Source organism: Leopardus geoffroyi, chromosome D3, assembly GCF_018350155.1.
Source record: "Leopardus geoffroyi isolate Oge1 chromosome D3, O.geoffroyi_Oge1_pat1.0, whole genome shotgun sequence".
Lineage (NCBI taxonomy): Eukaryota > Metazoa > Chordata > Mammalia > Carnivora > Felidae > Leopardus > Leopardus geoffroyi.
Window position 1 is genome coordinate 6,190,984 of NC_059339.1, and position 16,753 is coordinate 6,207,736.

Sequence of the window (16,753 nt, forward strand, 5' to 3'; positions counted from 1 at the left end):
GTCTGACTCTTGATTTCAGCTCAGGTCATGATCTCAAGGTTCATGAGTTCAAGCCCCACGTGGGGTTCTGCGTAAGAGCCTGCTTGGGATTCTTTCTCTCCTTCTCTCTCTCTCCTCCTCCACCACTCATACTTGCACTCTCTCTCTCAAAATAAATAAACTTTAAAAAATAAAGAAAGAAGAATGAATACCTATTCTTCTGAAACTGTTCCAAAAAACAGAAATTGAAGGAAAACTTTCAAACTCATTCTATGAGGCCAGCATTATCTTGATTCCAAAACCAGACAAAGACTCCACTGAAAAAAAGAACTACAGGCCAATATCCTTGATGAACATGGATGCAAAAATTCTCAATAAGATACTAGAAAATTGAATCCAGGGGCGCCTGGGTGGCGCAGTCGGTTAAGCGTCCGACTTCGGCCAGGTCACGATCTCGCGGTCCGTGAGTTCGAGCCCCGCGTCGGGCTCTGGACTGATGGCTCAGAGCCTGGAGCCTGTTTCCGATTCTGTGTCTCCCTCTCTCTCTGCCCCTCCCCCGTTCATGCTCTCTCTCTGTCCCAAAAATAAATAAACGTTGAAAAAAAAAAATTAAAAAAAAAAAAAAAAAGAAAATTGAATCCAACAGTACATTAAAAGAATTATTTTCCATGATCAAGTGGGATTTATTCCTGGGCTACAGAGGTGGTTCAATATCCACAAATCAAACAATGCGATGCACCACATTAATAGAAGAAAGGATACGAACCATATGAAATTCTCAATAGAGGCAGAAAAAACATTTGACAAAATACAGCATCAATTCTTGATAAAAACCCTCTAAAAAGTAGGGATAGAGGGAACATACCTCAACATCAGAAAGACCCACAGCTAATATCATCCTCAATGGGGAAAAACGGAGAGCTTTCTCCCTAAAGTCAGGAACATGACAAATGTCCGCTCTCACCTCTGTTGTTCAACATAGCACTGGAAGTCCTAGCCTCAGCAATCAGACAACAAAAAGAAATAAAAGGCATCCAAATCAACAAGAAAAAAAGTCAAACTTTCACTCTTCACAGAGGACATGATACTCCACATAGAAAACCCAAAAGACTCCACCAGAGAATTTTCTAGATTCACTGATATGAGAATTTAGCGAAGTCACAGGATACAAAATCAACATACAGAAGTTCGTTGCAGTTCTTCTTTTTTTAAATATTTATTTATTTTGGGGAGAGCACAAGCAGGGAAGGGGCAGGGAGAGGGGGACAGAGGATCTGAAGTGGGCTTTGCACAGACAGGTTGATGACAGCAAGCCCAATGTGGGGCTTGAACTCACGAACCACGAGATCATGACCTGAGCCGAAGTCGGATGTTCAACCAACTGACTGAGTCACCCAGGTGCCCCTGTTACATTTCTATACACCAGTAATGAAATAGCAGAAAAGAGAAATCAAAGAATCGGTCCCACTACCACGACACCAAAAACCATAACATACCTAGGGATAAACCTAACCAAAGAAGTAAAAGATCTGTACTCTGAAAACTATAGAATACTTATAAAAGAAACTGAAGACACAAGGAAATGGAAAAACATTCCATGCTCATGGATTGGAAGAACAATATTGTTAAAATGTCTATACTACCCAAAGCAATTTATACATTCAATGCCGTATAAATAACACCTGTCAAAATAACACCAGCATTTTTCACAGAACTAGAACTTGGAATTCAAAAATTTATATGAAACCAGAAAAGACCTCAAATAGCCAAAGTAATGTTGAAAAAGAGAAGCGAAGCTGGAGGCCTTACAATTCCGGACTTCTAGCTGTATTACAAAGCTGTAATCATCAGGACGGTATGGTACTGGCACAAAAACAGACACATAGATCAATGGAACAGAATAGAGAACCCAGAAATGGACCCACAACTATAGGGTGAACTAATTTTCAACAAAGCAGGAATGACTATCCAATGGAAAAAAGGCTCTTCAACAAATGGTGTTAGGAAAACTGGACAGCAACATACAAAAGAACTGGACCGCTTTCTTACACCATACACAAAAATAAATTCAAAATGGATGAAAGACCTCAGTGTGAGACAGGAAACCATCAAAATCCTAGAGAAGAACATCTCTTTGACCTTGGCCATAGCAAGTTCTTACTAGACGCGTCTTCAGAGGCAAGGGAAACAAAAGCAAAAATGAACTATTGGGATTTCCTCAAGATAAAAAGCTTCTGCACCATGAAGGAAACAATCGACAAAACTAAAAGGCAACTGACAGAATGGGAAAAGATATTTGCAAATGACATCTCTGATAAAGGGTTACTATCCAAAATCTATGAAGAACTTCTCAAACTCAACACCCAAAAAAACAAATAATCCAGTGAAGAAATGGGCAGAAGACATGAACAGACACTTCTCCAAAGAAGACATCCAGATGACTGACAGACACATGAAAAAATGCTCAACATCACTCATCATCAGGAAAATACACATCAAAACCACAATGAGATACCACCTCACACCTGTCAGAATGTCTAAAATGAACAACACAAGAAACAACAGGTGTTGGCGAGGATGTAGAGAAAAGGGAACCCTTAGCACTTCTGGTGGGAGGGCAAACTGGTGCAGCCGCACTGGAAAACAGTATGGAAATTCCTCAAAAAGTTAAAAGTAGAACTATCCTACCATCCAGCAATTGTACTAGTAGGTATTTATCCAAAGGATAAGAAAAAAATACTGATTCAAAAGGGGACAGTGTTTCTGGCAGTGCTATCAACGGTAGCCAAATTATGGAAAGAGCCCAGATGTCCTTCGACTGATGAATGGATAAAGAAGAGGTGATATTTTATATACGCAATGGGATATCATCCAGCCATCAAAAGAACGAAATCTTGCCATTTGCAAGGATACGGATGGAACTGGAGAGTATTCTACTTAGTGAAGTAAGTCAGAGAAAGACAAATACCATATGATTTCACACATACATAGAATTTAAGAAACAAAACAAAACAAAGGATCACGGGGGGGAAAGAAAGAAAGGAAAACCAAGAAACAGACTCTTAGCTCCAGAGAACACGCCAATGGCTACCAGAGGGGAGGGTGTGGGGAGGTGAGTGAACCAGGTGATGGGGACGAAGGAGGGCATTTGTTGCGATGAGCGCAGGGTGTGGTATGGAAGTATGGAGTCTCTATATCGTACGCCTGAAACTGATATCGCACCGTATGTTAAGTAACTGGAATTCAAATTTTAAAAACTTAAAAATTTTTCTGAATTAAAAAAATTAAAAGAAGTGGGAGAAAACCAACCAAGTCAGCTGTGTGCCGCGCTGTCGCATCGTTCTGGCAATGACGTACATCTGCACATTCGAGTGACAAAGTACAAATCACGTCTTTTCAGTGATTCCACATACGAGTCAAATGGCCTTGTATCTGCCCTTTAAGCGAACACTGCGCAATGTAAATATGAATGGTAAAACTCATGGAATAATTTAAATATTAATTTGAGAGAGAGAGAGAGAGAAAGTGCTAGCAGGGGAGGGGCAGAGAGAGGGAGAGGGAGAGAATCCCAAGCAGGCTCCACCCTGTCAGTGCAGAGCCCAAGTGCACAGGGGCTTGAACTCACAAACGTGAGATCGGGACCTGAGCTGAAATTAAGAGTCAGATGCTCGGGGCGCCTGGGTGGCTCAGTCGGTTAAACGTCCAACTTCCGCTCAGGTCATGATCTCAGCTCATGGGTTCGAGCCCTACATAGGGCTCTCCACTGTCAGTGTGGAGCCCACTTCGGATTCATTCTCTCTCTCTCTCTCTCTCTCTCTCTCAAAAATAAACAAACATTAAAAAAAAAAAAAAAGAGCCACCCAGGTGCCCCAAATCATGGAATAATTTAAATGTTCAAGTTCCCTTCACCTTCTTTACTTTGCCACAGTCGTGGGCAAACAAAAAATAAAGCCTGCCGAGGTAAGAGATGTCAGAAGAAAGGGAAAAGCTTTAGATTTTAATGCTTTTAATAGCATTTTTTCCTACTTTTTGAACAAGGGGTCCCAAATTTGGTGCACTGGGCACGGCAGGCGACGTAGCCAGCCCTGGTAGCAAGCACAGTGCCTGGCACAAGTGAGCGCTCCATAAATACTAAGAATGAACGGACGGATGGACCTTCGTGAGACAAAGAACAGTGGATAATTCATCCAACCAGCCACTAGACCCTTTGACCGTTTATTCAAAAGAGAGAGGAACCAGATAAACAAGGAGTCCCTGAAGGATGGGTAGCAGCCGAAACAACGGGCAGGATGATGTGGCGTCAGGAGAGAATAAGTCTCGGACTAGACTTTGAGAAATTCCGACATTTCACGGAAAGACAGGAGGGGGAGGATTCTGCAAAAGCTACGAGGCAGGTGTGGCCGGAGATCAAAGGACAGCTGAAAGCGGGGTGAGGGAGGTGGGTCACAGGAGACAAGGAGAAGTGCGAGCGGTCTGGCCCGCTTTGGTACCTTCCGGTACATTCTGCGTGGTCTCTCAAGGGTTTCCCTCCCTCCCCCGCCAGCCCCTGTCCGTCTCCTGGTTTCCGCTGGACACGGACGGCGTGCCATCAAAAAGCCAAACGGCTTTCCGTCCAGCCACGTCCGAACCCCAGCCACCTTTCCGGCCATCGGAGAACACCCGCTCCAGCCTCCCCACCTGCAGGATGTCGCAGAGATCCTGGCAGATGGCAGCCATGTAATCCGTTCTCTCAAACAGCCGCTTTCGATCAAACTCCCACCGAGCTTCTCTCCCCGAAGCCTCGATCTTGGCCCTGGTGTCGAAATAGGCCTTTTTCCACGTGTGCAGGGTGTTCCTGGCCTCCGAGGTTTTGTGCTGGGCGCTGGCTCGATTTTCTCTGTGAAGCAAAGAGATGCAGCGAGGCAGGGGGGAAGGCTGAGCCTCGGTGGCGGGTCCGAGCCGCACAGCCCAAGGGGAGCAGGTTTCCCCGGGGAGCGCCGTCCCCGAGGAGCAGGGCCTCCCCATCCCACAGCCCCCTGCACCGGCCTACGAGGGTGCAACCCCCTTGCAGATCCGTAGGCCACCCCCGGGGCTGAACGGCACCCGGCCGGCCGCCCACCCAACCGGCAGAGCTGCGGCTCCCCTGGGGACCTCTCTGTTCCAGCCGGAAGGGGACCGGTAGCCTCGGGCCGGGCCACAAGTCAACAGTGAAGGCTGCAGCACCACAGGGAAATGACAAAGCCAAGATTGTTGTGCCTCTTTCACCTGCAGAGTTTTGTTTTTTTGTTTTGTTTTGTTTTGTTTTGTTTAGGAAAGTGAACATCTGCACCTCCTTCTACATTGATCCCAGAGGCCCTCCGGCCTTAGGGGCCCTGGGACTTGGTGTCTCCCAGGATAACTAAGGAAGACAATCCTGATTCAAATAAAATAACCTACGTGTCCACACGACGGGCTATTAGTTGGCCCTAAAGGGGAATGAGGCCCTGACACCAGCTCCCACACGGGTGAACCTTGAAACCATGGTGCTGATACCCAAGGGACACAGGAGTGCTGACGCAGAGGGGCACTTGTACCCCAATGCTTATAGCAGCACTTTCAACAATGGCCAAATGATGGAAAGAGCCTAAATGTCCATCAACTGACGAATGGATAAAGAAATTGTGGTTTATATACACAATGGAGTACTACGTGGCAATGAGAAAGAACGAAATATGGCCCTTTGTAGCCACGTGGATGGAACTGGAGAGTGTGATGCTAAGTGAAATAAGCCATACAGAGAAAGACAGATACCATATGCTTTCACTCTTATGTGGATCTTGAGAAACTTAACAGAGGACCATGGGGGAGGGGAAGGGAAAAAAAAGTTAGAGAAGGAGAGAGCCAAACCAGAAGAGACTCTTAAAAACTGAGAATAAACTGAGGGTTGATGGGGGGTGGGAGGGAGAGGAAAGTGGGTGATGGGCATCGAGGAGGGCACCTGTTGGGATGAGCACTGGGTGTTGTATGGAAACCAATTTGACAATAAATTTCATATTTAAAAAAGAAAAAGAAAAAAACCATGGTGCTGAGCAGAAGGAGTCTGTCGTAAAAGCCACCATGTGTACGACTCCATTTGTACGAATGTTCAGAAAAGGCAAATCAAGAGAGACAGAAAGTAGATCTGTGGTTGCCCAAGGCTAGGTGGGCTGGGGAGGCCGGATGTGACAGCTGAAGGGTTTGGGGTTTCTTTTTGGATTAGAGAAAATATTCCACAATCGATTATGGCCACAGATCCACAACTCCAAATACATGAAGAGCTGTTGACTCGTACGTTCTGGTGAATCGTACGGTGTGTGCATCATGTTTCAATAAAGCTGTTTACGGGGCACCCGGGTGGCTCAGTAGGTTAAGCATCCGACTCTTGATTTCAGCTCAGGTCATGATCTCAAGGTTCGTGAGTTCAAGCCCCGAGTCGGGCTCTGTGCTTACGGCATAGAGCCTGTTTAGGATTCTCATTCATTCTCTCTCTCTCTCTCTCTCTCTCTCTCTCTCTCTCTCTCTCTCCTCCCGCCTCCCCCCTCCCCCACTCACATTCTCTTTCTCTCTCAAAATAAATAAATAAACTAAAAAAAAAAAAAAGGCTGTTTAAGATCTTCGGAAAAACATAGCATCGCTACTTCTCACTTGAACAAAGTCCGCAGGTTGACCACTCTGCAGACTCTTTCGGCGATTTCCCAGGCGATCCGCTCCATGAGCGGGATCATCCTTTCATCTTTATTGTAGTGTCGGGAGATGATCCACACCATCCTCAGGGCACTCATCATGGACGGGATGGTCTCCAGGACGACGTGAAAGCTAGATCCGTGCGTGATGTTCTAATCGGAGAGAGCAAGCAACCTTAGCCTTGGGGTCCGAGTAGTTTGATAAAGCAGCATGCGCGCGCGCGAAGTTTCACTCTTCCTAATTCAGAAAGTGTGCTTAGTGCGGGAGGAAGCGTTTCGCCACCGAAAGGAGTCTGAATTAGGTCTGTGCACACTGACACGGAAAGACAGCTAAGATTTACCATTAAAGTAAATAAAGCCATTTGAAGCAGTGTGTAAAGTAGGAGTGTGTATATACATAAATAGATATGTAGAGAGCGAGAAAAGTAAATATAGAGAAAAAGAATATATATGTATAGCTATTGAGTACACACACACACACCCAGTACATATTCTGTGTGGCAGATTGTATTTTCCGAACGCAGCCACAACATCTTGACTGTGTCCCCCTCGCCATTAAGAGACCGAGTCATCTCCACCCCCTCGAGTCTGCACAGGCTGTTACTTCTTTAGTCAGTAGAATACGGCGGCCGTCATGCTGCTTCTGGTCTCTTGGAACTCAGCCACCATGTAAACAGTATGACCATCCTGGGGACTGGGTGTCTCAGTCATTTAAGCATCAGACACTTACTTCAGCTCAAGTCACGATCTCACAGTTGTGAGACTGAGCTCCGAGTCAGGCTCCACACCGAGCGTGGAGCCTGCTTGGGATTCTCTCTCTCTCTCTCTCTCTCTCTCTCTCTCTCCCTCTCCCTCTCTCCCTCCCTCCCTCTCTCTCTCTCTCTCTCTCTCTCTCTCTAAATAAAGAAGCATTAGGGGCGCCTGGGTGGCTCAGTCGGTTAAGCGTCTGACTTCAGCTCAGTTCATGATCTCACGGTTCCGGAGTTCGAGCCCTGCATCAGGCTCTCTGCTGCCAGCACGGAGCCTCTGTCCCCCCTCTCTCTGCCCCTCCCCTGCTGATTCTCTCCCTCTCCCTCTCTCCCTCGATCTTTCTCTCGCTCCCTCAAAAATAAATAAACTCTTTAAAAATTTTTTTAAAAAGCAAGCGTGGCCACCCTATTACCCTGAAGCCACCAGGCTTTGAGGCATCCTAACCACATAGAGAAATACTAGGGACTGAGATACCACATGGAGAAAAAGAGGCCCAGGAGCACCGAGGCGCCAGATGTGTGGGCAAAGAAGCCACGTGGAAGGGGTCCCGCAGCCCAGCCACCCCAGCTGTTGTACATGAGCCACGAGGAACCGCCCAGCTAACCTTTCCCCAAACTCCTGGCCCACAAAATGGGAAGACAAAGAACACAACTGTCATTAAGAAAGTGAAAATGCACACAGATTGGAATATTACTAAGCATGTATCTGATAAGGAACTTGTATTCAAAAATGTTTAACTCATAAATCAATAATGAGGCAAATTAGGGGCGCCTGGGTGGCGCAGTCGGTTAAGCGTCCGACTTCAGCCAGGTCACGATCTCGCGGTCCGTGAGTTCGAGCCCCGCGTCGGGCTCTGGGCTGATGGCTCAGAGCCTGGAGCCTGTTTCCAATTCTGTGTCTCCCTCTCTCTCTGCCCCTCCCCCGTTCATGCTCTGTCTCTCTCTGTCCCAAAAAAAATAAATAAACGTTGAAAAAAAAATTAAAAAAAAAATAATAAATAATGAGGCAAATTAAAAATGGGGAAAACATTACAACAGATGTTTCACCAAAGATATGCGAACGGCCTAAGAAGCAGAGTGAAAGGTGTTCAACCTCATCAGTCACTAGGGAATGTAAACCAAAGTCGTGGTGAGACAGAACAAAAGATGTACGATGCCACGTGTATACCAAGAAGGGGCAAATTCATAGAGACGGAAAGTGGGATAGAGGTTACCAGAGGGGCAGGGAGGAGGGAATCGGTGCCCAAGGGGTCCAAGTTTATGTCGGGGATGATGAAAATGGTTTGCTTATGGATAATGAGGATGGGCACCCAGCACTGTGTACGTTTTTGTTTTTTTTTTTTTTAATGTTTATTTATTTTTGAGAGAGCATGTGAGCAGGGAAGGGCAGAGACAGGGAGACACAGAATCTGAAGCAGGCTCTAGGCTCTGAGCTGTCAGCACAGAGCCCGACACGGAGCTCGAACTCACAAACCATGAGATCATGATTTGAGCCGAAGTCGGACACTTAATTGACTGAGCCACGCAGGCACCCCTCGTGTATATACTTAATGCCACTGAACTATATACTTGCAAGTGGTTAAAATAATGAATGTTATATGTTTGTGACCACAATTTTTTAAGTGCTGAATTAAACAAGGAAACTAGTGGTGCCTGGGTGGCTCAGTCGGTTGAGCGTCCAACTTCAGCTCAGGTCATGATCTCACGGTTCGTGGGTTCGAGCCCCGCATCAGGCTCTGTGCTGACACCTGCTCAGAGCCCGGAGCCTGCTTCAGACTCTGTGTCTCCTTCTCGCTCTGCCCCTCCCCCGCTCACGCTTTGTCTCACTCTCTCTCTCAAAAATAGATATACGTAAATTTAAAAAATGTTTTTAAATAAACAAACAAGGAAACTAAATCCGCGTGAGAGCTAATTTACAGGCCCGACTTTCCAAAGCGCAGCACGCCCGGCCTACCTTGAAATGACGTTCCACAGTGGACAGAAACCGCACGTTGTCTGAGGCCTCCATGTGGAGCTTGAATAATTCAGTTAAGACTGGCTGCAGGTTGGCCACAAGCATAGAATCTGATTCCTTGATCACATCCAAGACCTTCCTGACTATCGGAAGCTTTGTTTGCTCATGGAGTGCACTTAGGGTTGCATTTCTTTCCCGCCAGAATTCAATTTCGGCCAGAGGACCGTTACCCTGCAAGGTGACGCGTAACACACAAACCGTCATCGCTCGTGCAGAAGGCACACTTGTGGTGGTTTCTACAGAACCGCCCCCTCTCTTCCCAACTGCTCCAAATGGGAACCGAGCCCTGCACTTGACCTCAGATGGTCCAGTCAGAGTGAATGTCAGGACTCTGGCTAAGAAAGCCAAGCCGCTCTCTTTCTCTGGAGAACTGATGGGGCAATGTACCACGCCACGAAGGAAACCAGCCTGAGGAGGAAGCCTCCAGAGAGAGGAGGATGGAACTGAGGTGAGAGGCTCACACAGAAACACAGCCGGAGTCCTGACCAAACCGTACCTGAAGCCTGCCCCTGCCTCGGGACTTTCTAGTTATGGGAGCCAACAAATTCTCTCCTGTCTAGGCCGGCTGAGTTAGGTGTCCTGTTTTGGGCAGGCCGAGCATCCTGACACACAGTATGACCTCTGTCAGCCCACGGGGTAATGTGGCTGCACGCTAACAGCAGAAAGCCCAGGAACGATGGTGTGGGGATGTTTGCTCTGAACTTTTTATTAAATTTTTTTTAATGTTTCTTTATTTCTGAGACAGAGACAGAGCATGAGTGAGGGAAGGGCAGGGAGAGAGGGAGACACAGAATCTGAAGCGGGCTCCAGGCTCTGAGCGGTCAGCCCAGAGTCCGACGTGGGGCTCGAACTCACAAACCGTGAGATAGTGACCTGAGCCGAAGTCGGACGCTCAACCGACTGAGCCACCCGGGCGCCCCTTTTTTTTGTTTGTTTTTTTCATTTATTTTTTTGCTTTGAACTTTCAAGGAGGCGACATAAAAGAAAAGAGGCTGGGTCAGACAGATCCCCAGACTCCTGGCTCTTCCTCCGGTGGCCACGGGAACGGTCAGGGAATCTTCAAAAGTGCGGCCTGAGTTACCTGAGGGGTCTTCTTCAGCTGGCCCTCCACAGCTGCGGATATCAGATTCAGCCAGTTTATCACACACTGCTCTAAGGTTTCAACGGCTTCCGGGTCAGCTGCCAGGTCAGACACCTCTCTGTCCACACTGATGCTTGGCATTTCCAACTTAATCTCCCCTGGTAGGATAACAACGGTCAGTTAGCCACCAGTTCGGGGGAAATGATTACAGACAGTAACGCCCAAGTGAGTCAGATAGCTCTTCTCTCCAGATATCAGTACAGTGAGATCCGATTCGTCCCCTCCACCACCCCCCCTACCCCATCCTAATCCATCTAGACTTTCATTCTCTTCCATCAGAATGTAACTAAGCATTATAGATAATTTTAACAGTGTTAAGCTTGGTCAGAATGATCTAGTTATTTAAGATGTTGCTGAATTTACAACCTAGTAACTTCAATTTAAAAATTAAACAAGGGGTGCCTGGCTGGCTCCGTTAGAAGAGCGTGTGACTCTTGATCTCGGGGTCGGGAGCTTGAGCCCTGCCTTGGGTGTAGAGATTACTTAAAAAAATAAAATCTTCAGGGGCGCCTGGATGGCATCTGACATCAGCTCAGGTCATGATCTCGCGGTTCATGGGTTCGAGTCCTGCATCGGGCTCCGTGCTGACAGCTCAGAGCCTGGAGCTTGCTTCACATTCTGTGTCTCCCTCTCTCTCTGCCCCTCCCCCATATGTGCTCTGTCTCTCACTCTCACTCTCTCTCATGCTCGAAAATATATAAACATTAAAAAAATTTAAGAAAAAATAAAATCTTAAAAAAATATAAATAATAATTAAAAAAATTAAACTAACAACCAGATATTTGAGAAAACCTCCAGCAGGGAATAGGCCCAGATAAATCAGAAACAATGATCTCAAAGGAGATTAAGACAACGTAAAGGAGAATTTGTTTTTAATCCCAATCATCAGTCTCAGAGATGTGAGGCAATATGGCATCCACGAAACAAGAACAGAAGGCTTTGAAAAAGGGATAATCACAGAATAAGAGGTCTTAAAAATTAAAAATATGATAGCTGAGAGGCACCTGGGTGGCTGAGTCAGTGAAGCACCTGACTCTTTTTTGGGTGGTGGGGTAGGAGGGAGAGAGCAAGCCGGGGAGGGGTAGAGAGAGGGGGACAGAGGATCTGAAGCGGGCTTTGTGCTGACAGCAGTGAGCCCGACGTGGGGCTCGAACTCACGAACCGTGAGATCATGACCTGAGCCGAAATCGGACGCTCAACCAACTGAGCCACCCTGGTGCCCCTAAGCATCTGACTCTTGATCTCAGCTCAGGTCTTGATCTTACGGTCATAAGATGAAGCCCCTCACTGGGCTTACAAAAAAAATGTGATAGCTGATGTGAAAAAGTGGAGTCAAAGGTTGGGGAAGATAAAAGTTGAGGAACTCTTCAGAAAAGCTGAATATAAAGACAAAGAGGTGGGAAAGACAAGAGAAAAGATGAGCAACAGAATCAGCAGTGTCCCCCAATGTTAGCAAGAAAGAACAGAGACAAATAGTGGAAGAAATTACCAAAAGGAGTTTTCAGACTACAAAGCTAGGTCTTCAGGCTGAAAATATTCACACAGCGCTCAGCAAAACGAATGGAGAAAGGACCACACAAAAAGGTCCATCATCCCAGCATTTTAAGGCATGAAGATAAAGACACACTCCTAAAAGTTCACATAAAGGGGAGAGGGAAAAAAACAGGTAGAAAGAAAGAAAGAAAGAAAGAAAGAAAGAAAGAAAGAAAGAAAGAAAGAAAGAAAGAAAGAAAGAAAGAAAGAAAGAAAGAAAGAAAGAAAGAAAGAAAAAAGAAAGAAAGAAAGAAAGAAAGAAAGAAAGAAAAGAAAGAAAAGAAAGAAAAGAAAGAAAAGAAAGAAAAGAAAGAAAAGAAAGAAAAGAAAGAAAAGAAAGAAAAGAAAGAAAAGAAAGAAAAGAAAGAAAAGAAAGAAAAGAAAGAAAGAAAGAAAGAAAAAGAAAAATCCAATTTCTCATAAGGAACGCTGGATACTACAGAACAAGAAAACTGTGTTCGAAATTCTGTGCCGGGGCGCCTGGGTGACTCAGTCGGTTAAGCGTCCAACTCCAGCTCAGGTCATGATCTCATAGTTCGTGGGTTCGAGCCCCACATCAGGCTCTCTGCTGTCAGCACGGAGCTCACTTCAGATCCTCTGTCCCTGACCCCCCGCCCCGCTTCTCTCTTTCAAAACCAAACAATAAAAAAATTTTAACACATAAAATTTCTTTAACTCCAACTTCTGTGCCCAAACTATTAACTGTGAAGACAGAATAAAGTCATTTTCAGACACCCAAGTTCTCATAAAATTATTTCCCACACACTTTTTCTAAGGAAGTTACTTAGGGATGCATTCCTACACGATGAGGGAGTAACCCAACTAAGCGAGAAGACCTGGGATCCAGGAAACATTGCATCTAGGACACAGCCATGCACCATGCTGAGAGAGCAACCAGCCTGCGTTGCAACAGGGGACACAGGACGCTGAGGGGGAGAACATCTAATAAGAGGAGGGGCTTTTGCAAAAACAAAACCAGGGAGGACCATACAAGATATTTTTATAAGATACTTTAAGAATGGCAATTCTGAAGGCTGGAGGAGGAAAGGGAAGTATATACTTGTATTAAAACTTCATGGGGCGCCTGGGTGGCTCAGTAGGTTGGGCAACTGACTTCGGTTCAGGTCACAAACTCACAGTTGTTCGTGGGTCCGAGCCCCGCGTCGGGCTCTGTGTGGACAGCTGTGAGGTCTGGAGCCTGCTTCGGATTCTGTCTCCCTCCCTCTCTGTTGCTCCACCCCTAACTCACGCTCATGCTCACTCTCTCGCTCTCTCTCTCAAAAATAAACATTTAAAATATTTTATATTAAAAAAAATTCATTCCACGACAGATGACCTGACCCCTGTGATCTCATGCATCTTAAAAAGAGAAAAGGGTAAAAGAGCTTTTTCAATTGACAGCCAATAACTTACAAAAAACCATTCGTATGGCTTAATGTCCTATAAGTAAAAACAAATTTCTTCCTCAAGATGATACTATAAAACAGGAATTGGCAAAGTTTTTAAGATTTTTTTTTCTAAGTAATCTCTACACCCAACGCGAGACTCGAACTCACAACCCTGAGATCGAGAGTCACATGCTCCACCGAATGAGCTGGCCAGGCGCTCCCACAAATTTTTTTCTTAAAAAAGTATCAGACAGTAAATATTTCCAGCTTTGCAGACCAAGAGGCAAAGCCAAGGGCAGACTGTAGGTCCTTATTTAATCATTTAAAACCTAAATATTGGAAACGGTAAGTACTATTCTTAGCCCACAGGCCACACAAAACAACCAGCAGGTGGGATTTGGCACACGCACCATAACTTGCTGACCCACGTTATAGAGTAGTAATTTATCTGCTTTTCTGGTTTTCTACATCATACATGCCCATTGTAGGAAAACGGGAAAAAAAGAAAACCATCGTACTCTCGCAACCTAGAGTAACTGATAGTCACAGATGACGTTTCATTGCATTTCCTTCTTGTATTTTATCTAAAACACAAAAATGTGTCCACTCAGCTACATTTTGACATTAGACACAGAAATCAGATCCAAGATTAGAAGAAACATCTTTCCACATCTCTGCTGTTTTACACTACTTCGGGGAGAGGAGGGTCAGGTAGACACGCAAAATAACGGAACATGAGACAGTAAAACAAACACAGACACCAGGAGAATAGCACTTCTTGGGGGATTAAAAAAAAAAAAAAAAAAAAAAGAACATTCTAAACCAAAAGTCTGGGGCACCTGGGTGGCTCAGTCGGCTGAGCGTCCGACTTCGGCACAGATCACGATCTCACGGTTCGTGGTTCGAGCCCCGCGTCGGGCTCTGTGCCGACAGCTCGGAGCCTGGACCCCGCTTCGGATTCTGTGTCTCTCTCTCTCTCTCTGCCCCTCCCTCGCTTGCACTCGGTCTCAATCTCTCTCGAAAATAAATAAACATTAAAAAAGAAATTTAAACCAAAAGTCTGGGGGCTCCTGAGTAGCTCAAGCGGTTGAGCATCCAACTCTTGATTTCAGCTCAGGTCACGATCTCATGGTTCGTGGGACTGAGCCCCACGTGGGCTCCATGCCGACAGTGTGGAGCCTACTTGGGATCTCTCTCTCCCCTCTCTCTGCCCCTCCTCTGCTCACTTGCTCACAGTGAGTGAGTGAGTGAATGAACGAATGAATGAGTGAACGAATGAATGAGTGAATGAATGAATGAGTGAATGAATGAATGAAAACCACATGTCCATAGCATGTTATCAAAAGTTTGGCTCTCAGGGCGCCTGGGTGGCTCAGTCGGTTAAACGTCTGACTTCGGCTCGGATCATGACCTCGCGGTTTGTGAGTTCGAGCCCCACACTGGGCTCTCTGCTGTCAGTACAGAGCCTGCTTTGGATCCTCTGCTCCCCTTTCTCTCTGTCCCTCCACCGCTTGTGCTCGCTTGCTCTCTCTCTCAAAAATAAATAAGTGTTAAAAAAAAAATTGGATCTCTGCGGGTGTTTCTAGTCTTGGAGAAAATTGCTACTAAGTGGGGTGTGTTAAATTTTCCTTTCGGGGCAGGGGTGGGATTTCTCTTCCTCGAAAGCAATGCCGTCTCGCAGACCAATGGCCCCTGTCGGCTTTCACAGGATAGGGCTCTCCAAAGCGTAACCCCAAATGGGACTCACCTTCCCCACTACGCCAGCCTCTCGACCTTGCTGTTCTCCATGACACATGTGCTCCCAGGCTCTGGGACTCTCACCGTGCCATTCTCCCCCACATCATGAGGTACAGGCCCGCGGTAGCTGCTGCAGCCCCACCACGTGTGGGGCCCTGGGCTTGGACACTAACTAAGCCGGGACCAGCCATCCACCCTTCCTCGTTCACGGAAACCCCATTCTTTCAAACTCCCTTCTCTCATTCAGCCCTCTCTCCCTGCCCGAAATGCCCTTGCTCCCCAACGCCACCTACTAAGGCTCTGCTGTCCATTCAGAGGAGGTCAAATGCCGCCTCCTTCAGGAAGTCTCCTGTGATTTCCTCCTGCTTCCGCCACAGGGTCTCCCTCCTCCAAACCCTAAAAGTCCTAAGAGCTTTCCCAAGCTCTCATCTGCCACAGTTCCTTGTGCACCAGACGATAAGACCCTTGAGGACAAGGATTCGTTGTTTCTCTGTGCATCTTCCTTCCAGCTCGGGGTCGCTCAGATGGTGGGCGGAGAAAAAAGAATGATTACAAATGAAAACAAGACTCCTGGACTCTTATGTCGCCTTCCTAAAGGACATTCCCACGCGTAACGAAACAGAAGAAAACATGAAGCTTACCTTCCAGTTGCTGCATTGTCCTTTGAATATTATTTGCAAATTTCTGGACGTTCATTAAAAATTCATCCCGTATTAACTGCACGCTGTGATACGTTTCCCCGGGCACACTAGGGAGCCCCGCTTCATACTCGGAATAGTCCGAGATTTTCTCGGACGCAAATCCCGTGGCCGCATCCTTGTGCTGATTGAAGGACAGAGCTGGCATGAAAACCTGAAACGTCAAGTTTATGAGACAAATCAATGTCGTGTCCAATAATTCATGCACTTCCGCGGCCCCCGGCTTCGAACGTTCTGTCAGAGGCGGCACAGATAACGGCAACAAAGTGGAGAGAACTCGAGCCCAGAGCACAGACCTAAAGACAGAGAAATGTTGTTTGACCTAACGTGACCCCAGGAGGAGAACGTGACCCAAGCGCGAGGTGACTGCCCAGATCAGCATACTGTATTTCTTTAGGTCACCAGCCACACAAACAGCTGAAGAGTCAGTCAGCTCAGGGCCAAGCTAGTTCATGTGGAGGTTAAAATAGGGAGGGGGAGGGGGCACCTGGGTGGCTCAGCTGGTTGAGGATCGGACTTCAGCTCAGGTCATGATCTCACTGTTGGTGAGTTCGAGTCCCGCTTCGGGTGAACATGAGCTCCACTTTTCTCTCTCTCTCGCTCTCTCTGCCCCTTGTGGGATTCTCTCTCTCCCTCTCTGTCTCTCTGCCCCTCGCTCACTTGTGCCCTCCCTCCTCCATTTAAATGCCTGTGGGTCAGTTGGATGGTTGGTTGGTTGAGTTTTGGTTTGGGCTTGTAGCTTTGCCTTTTCTTCTTAAACTTTGGTCCATCGTTGAGGACGATGTTCATGCACTTGCGATTTACTGAAGAACCCAGGATGTTTGACCTGCGGAT

At 46.5% G+C, this 16,753-nt stretch overlaps 1 protein-coding gene across 1 annotated transcript in view; it reads right to left on the minus strand.

The window, feature by feature from the left end:
- The window catches only part of DNAH10 (dynein axonemal heavy chain 10), a 147,364-nt gene that overhangs the window by 115,684 nt on the left and 14,927 nt on the right, over positions 1-16,753 (minus strand). Inside the window, exons 6-10 of the mRNA XM_045459666.1 lie at positions 15,863-16,073; positions 10,504-10,661; positions 9,363-9,593; positions 6,622-6,812; positions 4,657-4,855 (exon numbers count right to left, since the gene is read on the minus strand). Coding sequence (XP_045315622.1) covers positions 4,657-4,855; positions 6,622-6,812; positions 9,363-9,593; positions 10,504-10,661; positions 15,863-16,073 — 990 coding nt within the window. The remainder of the gene's footprint in view (positions 1-4,656; positions 4,856-6,621; positions 6,813-9,362; positions 9,594-10,503; positions 10,662-15,862; positions 16,074-16,753) is intronic.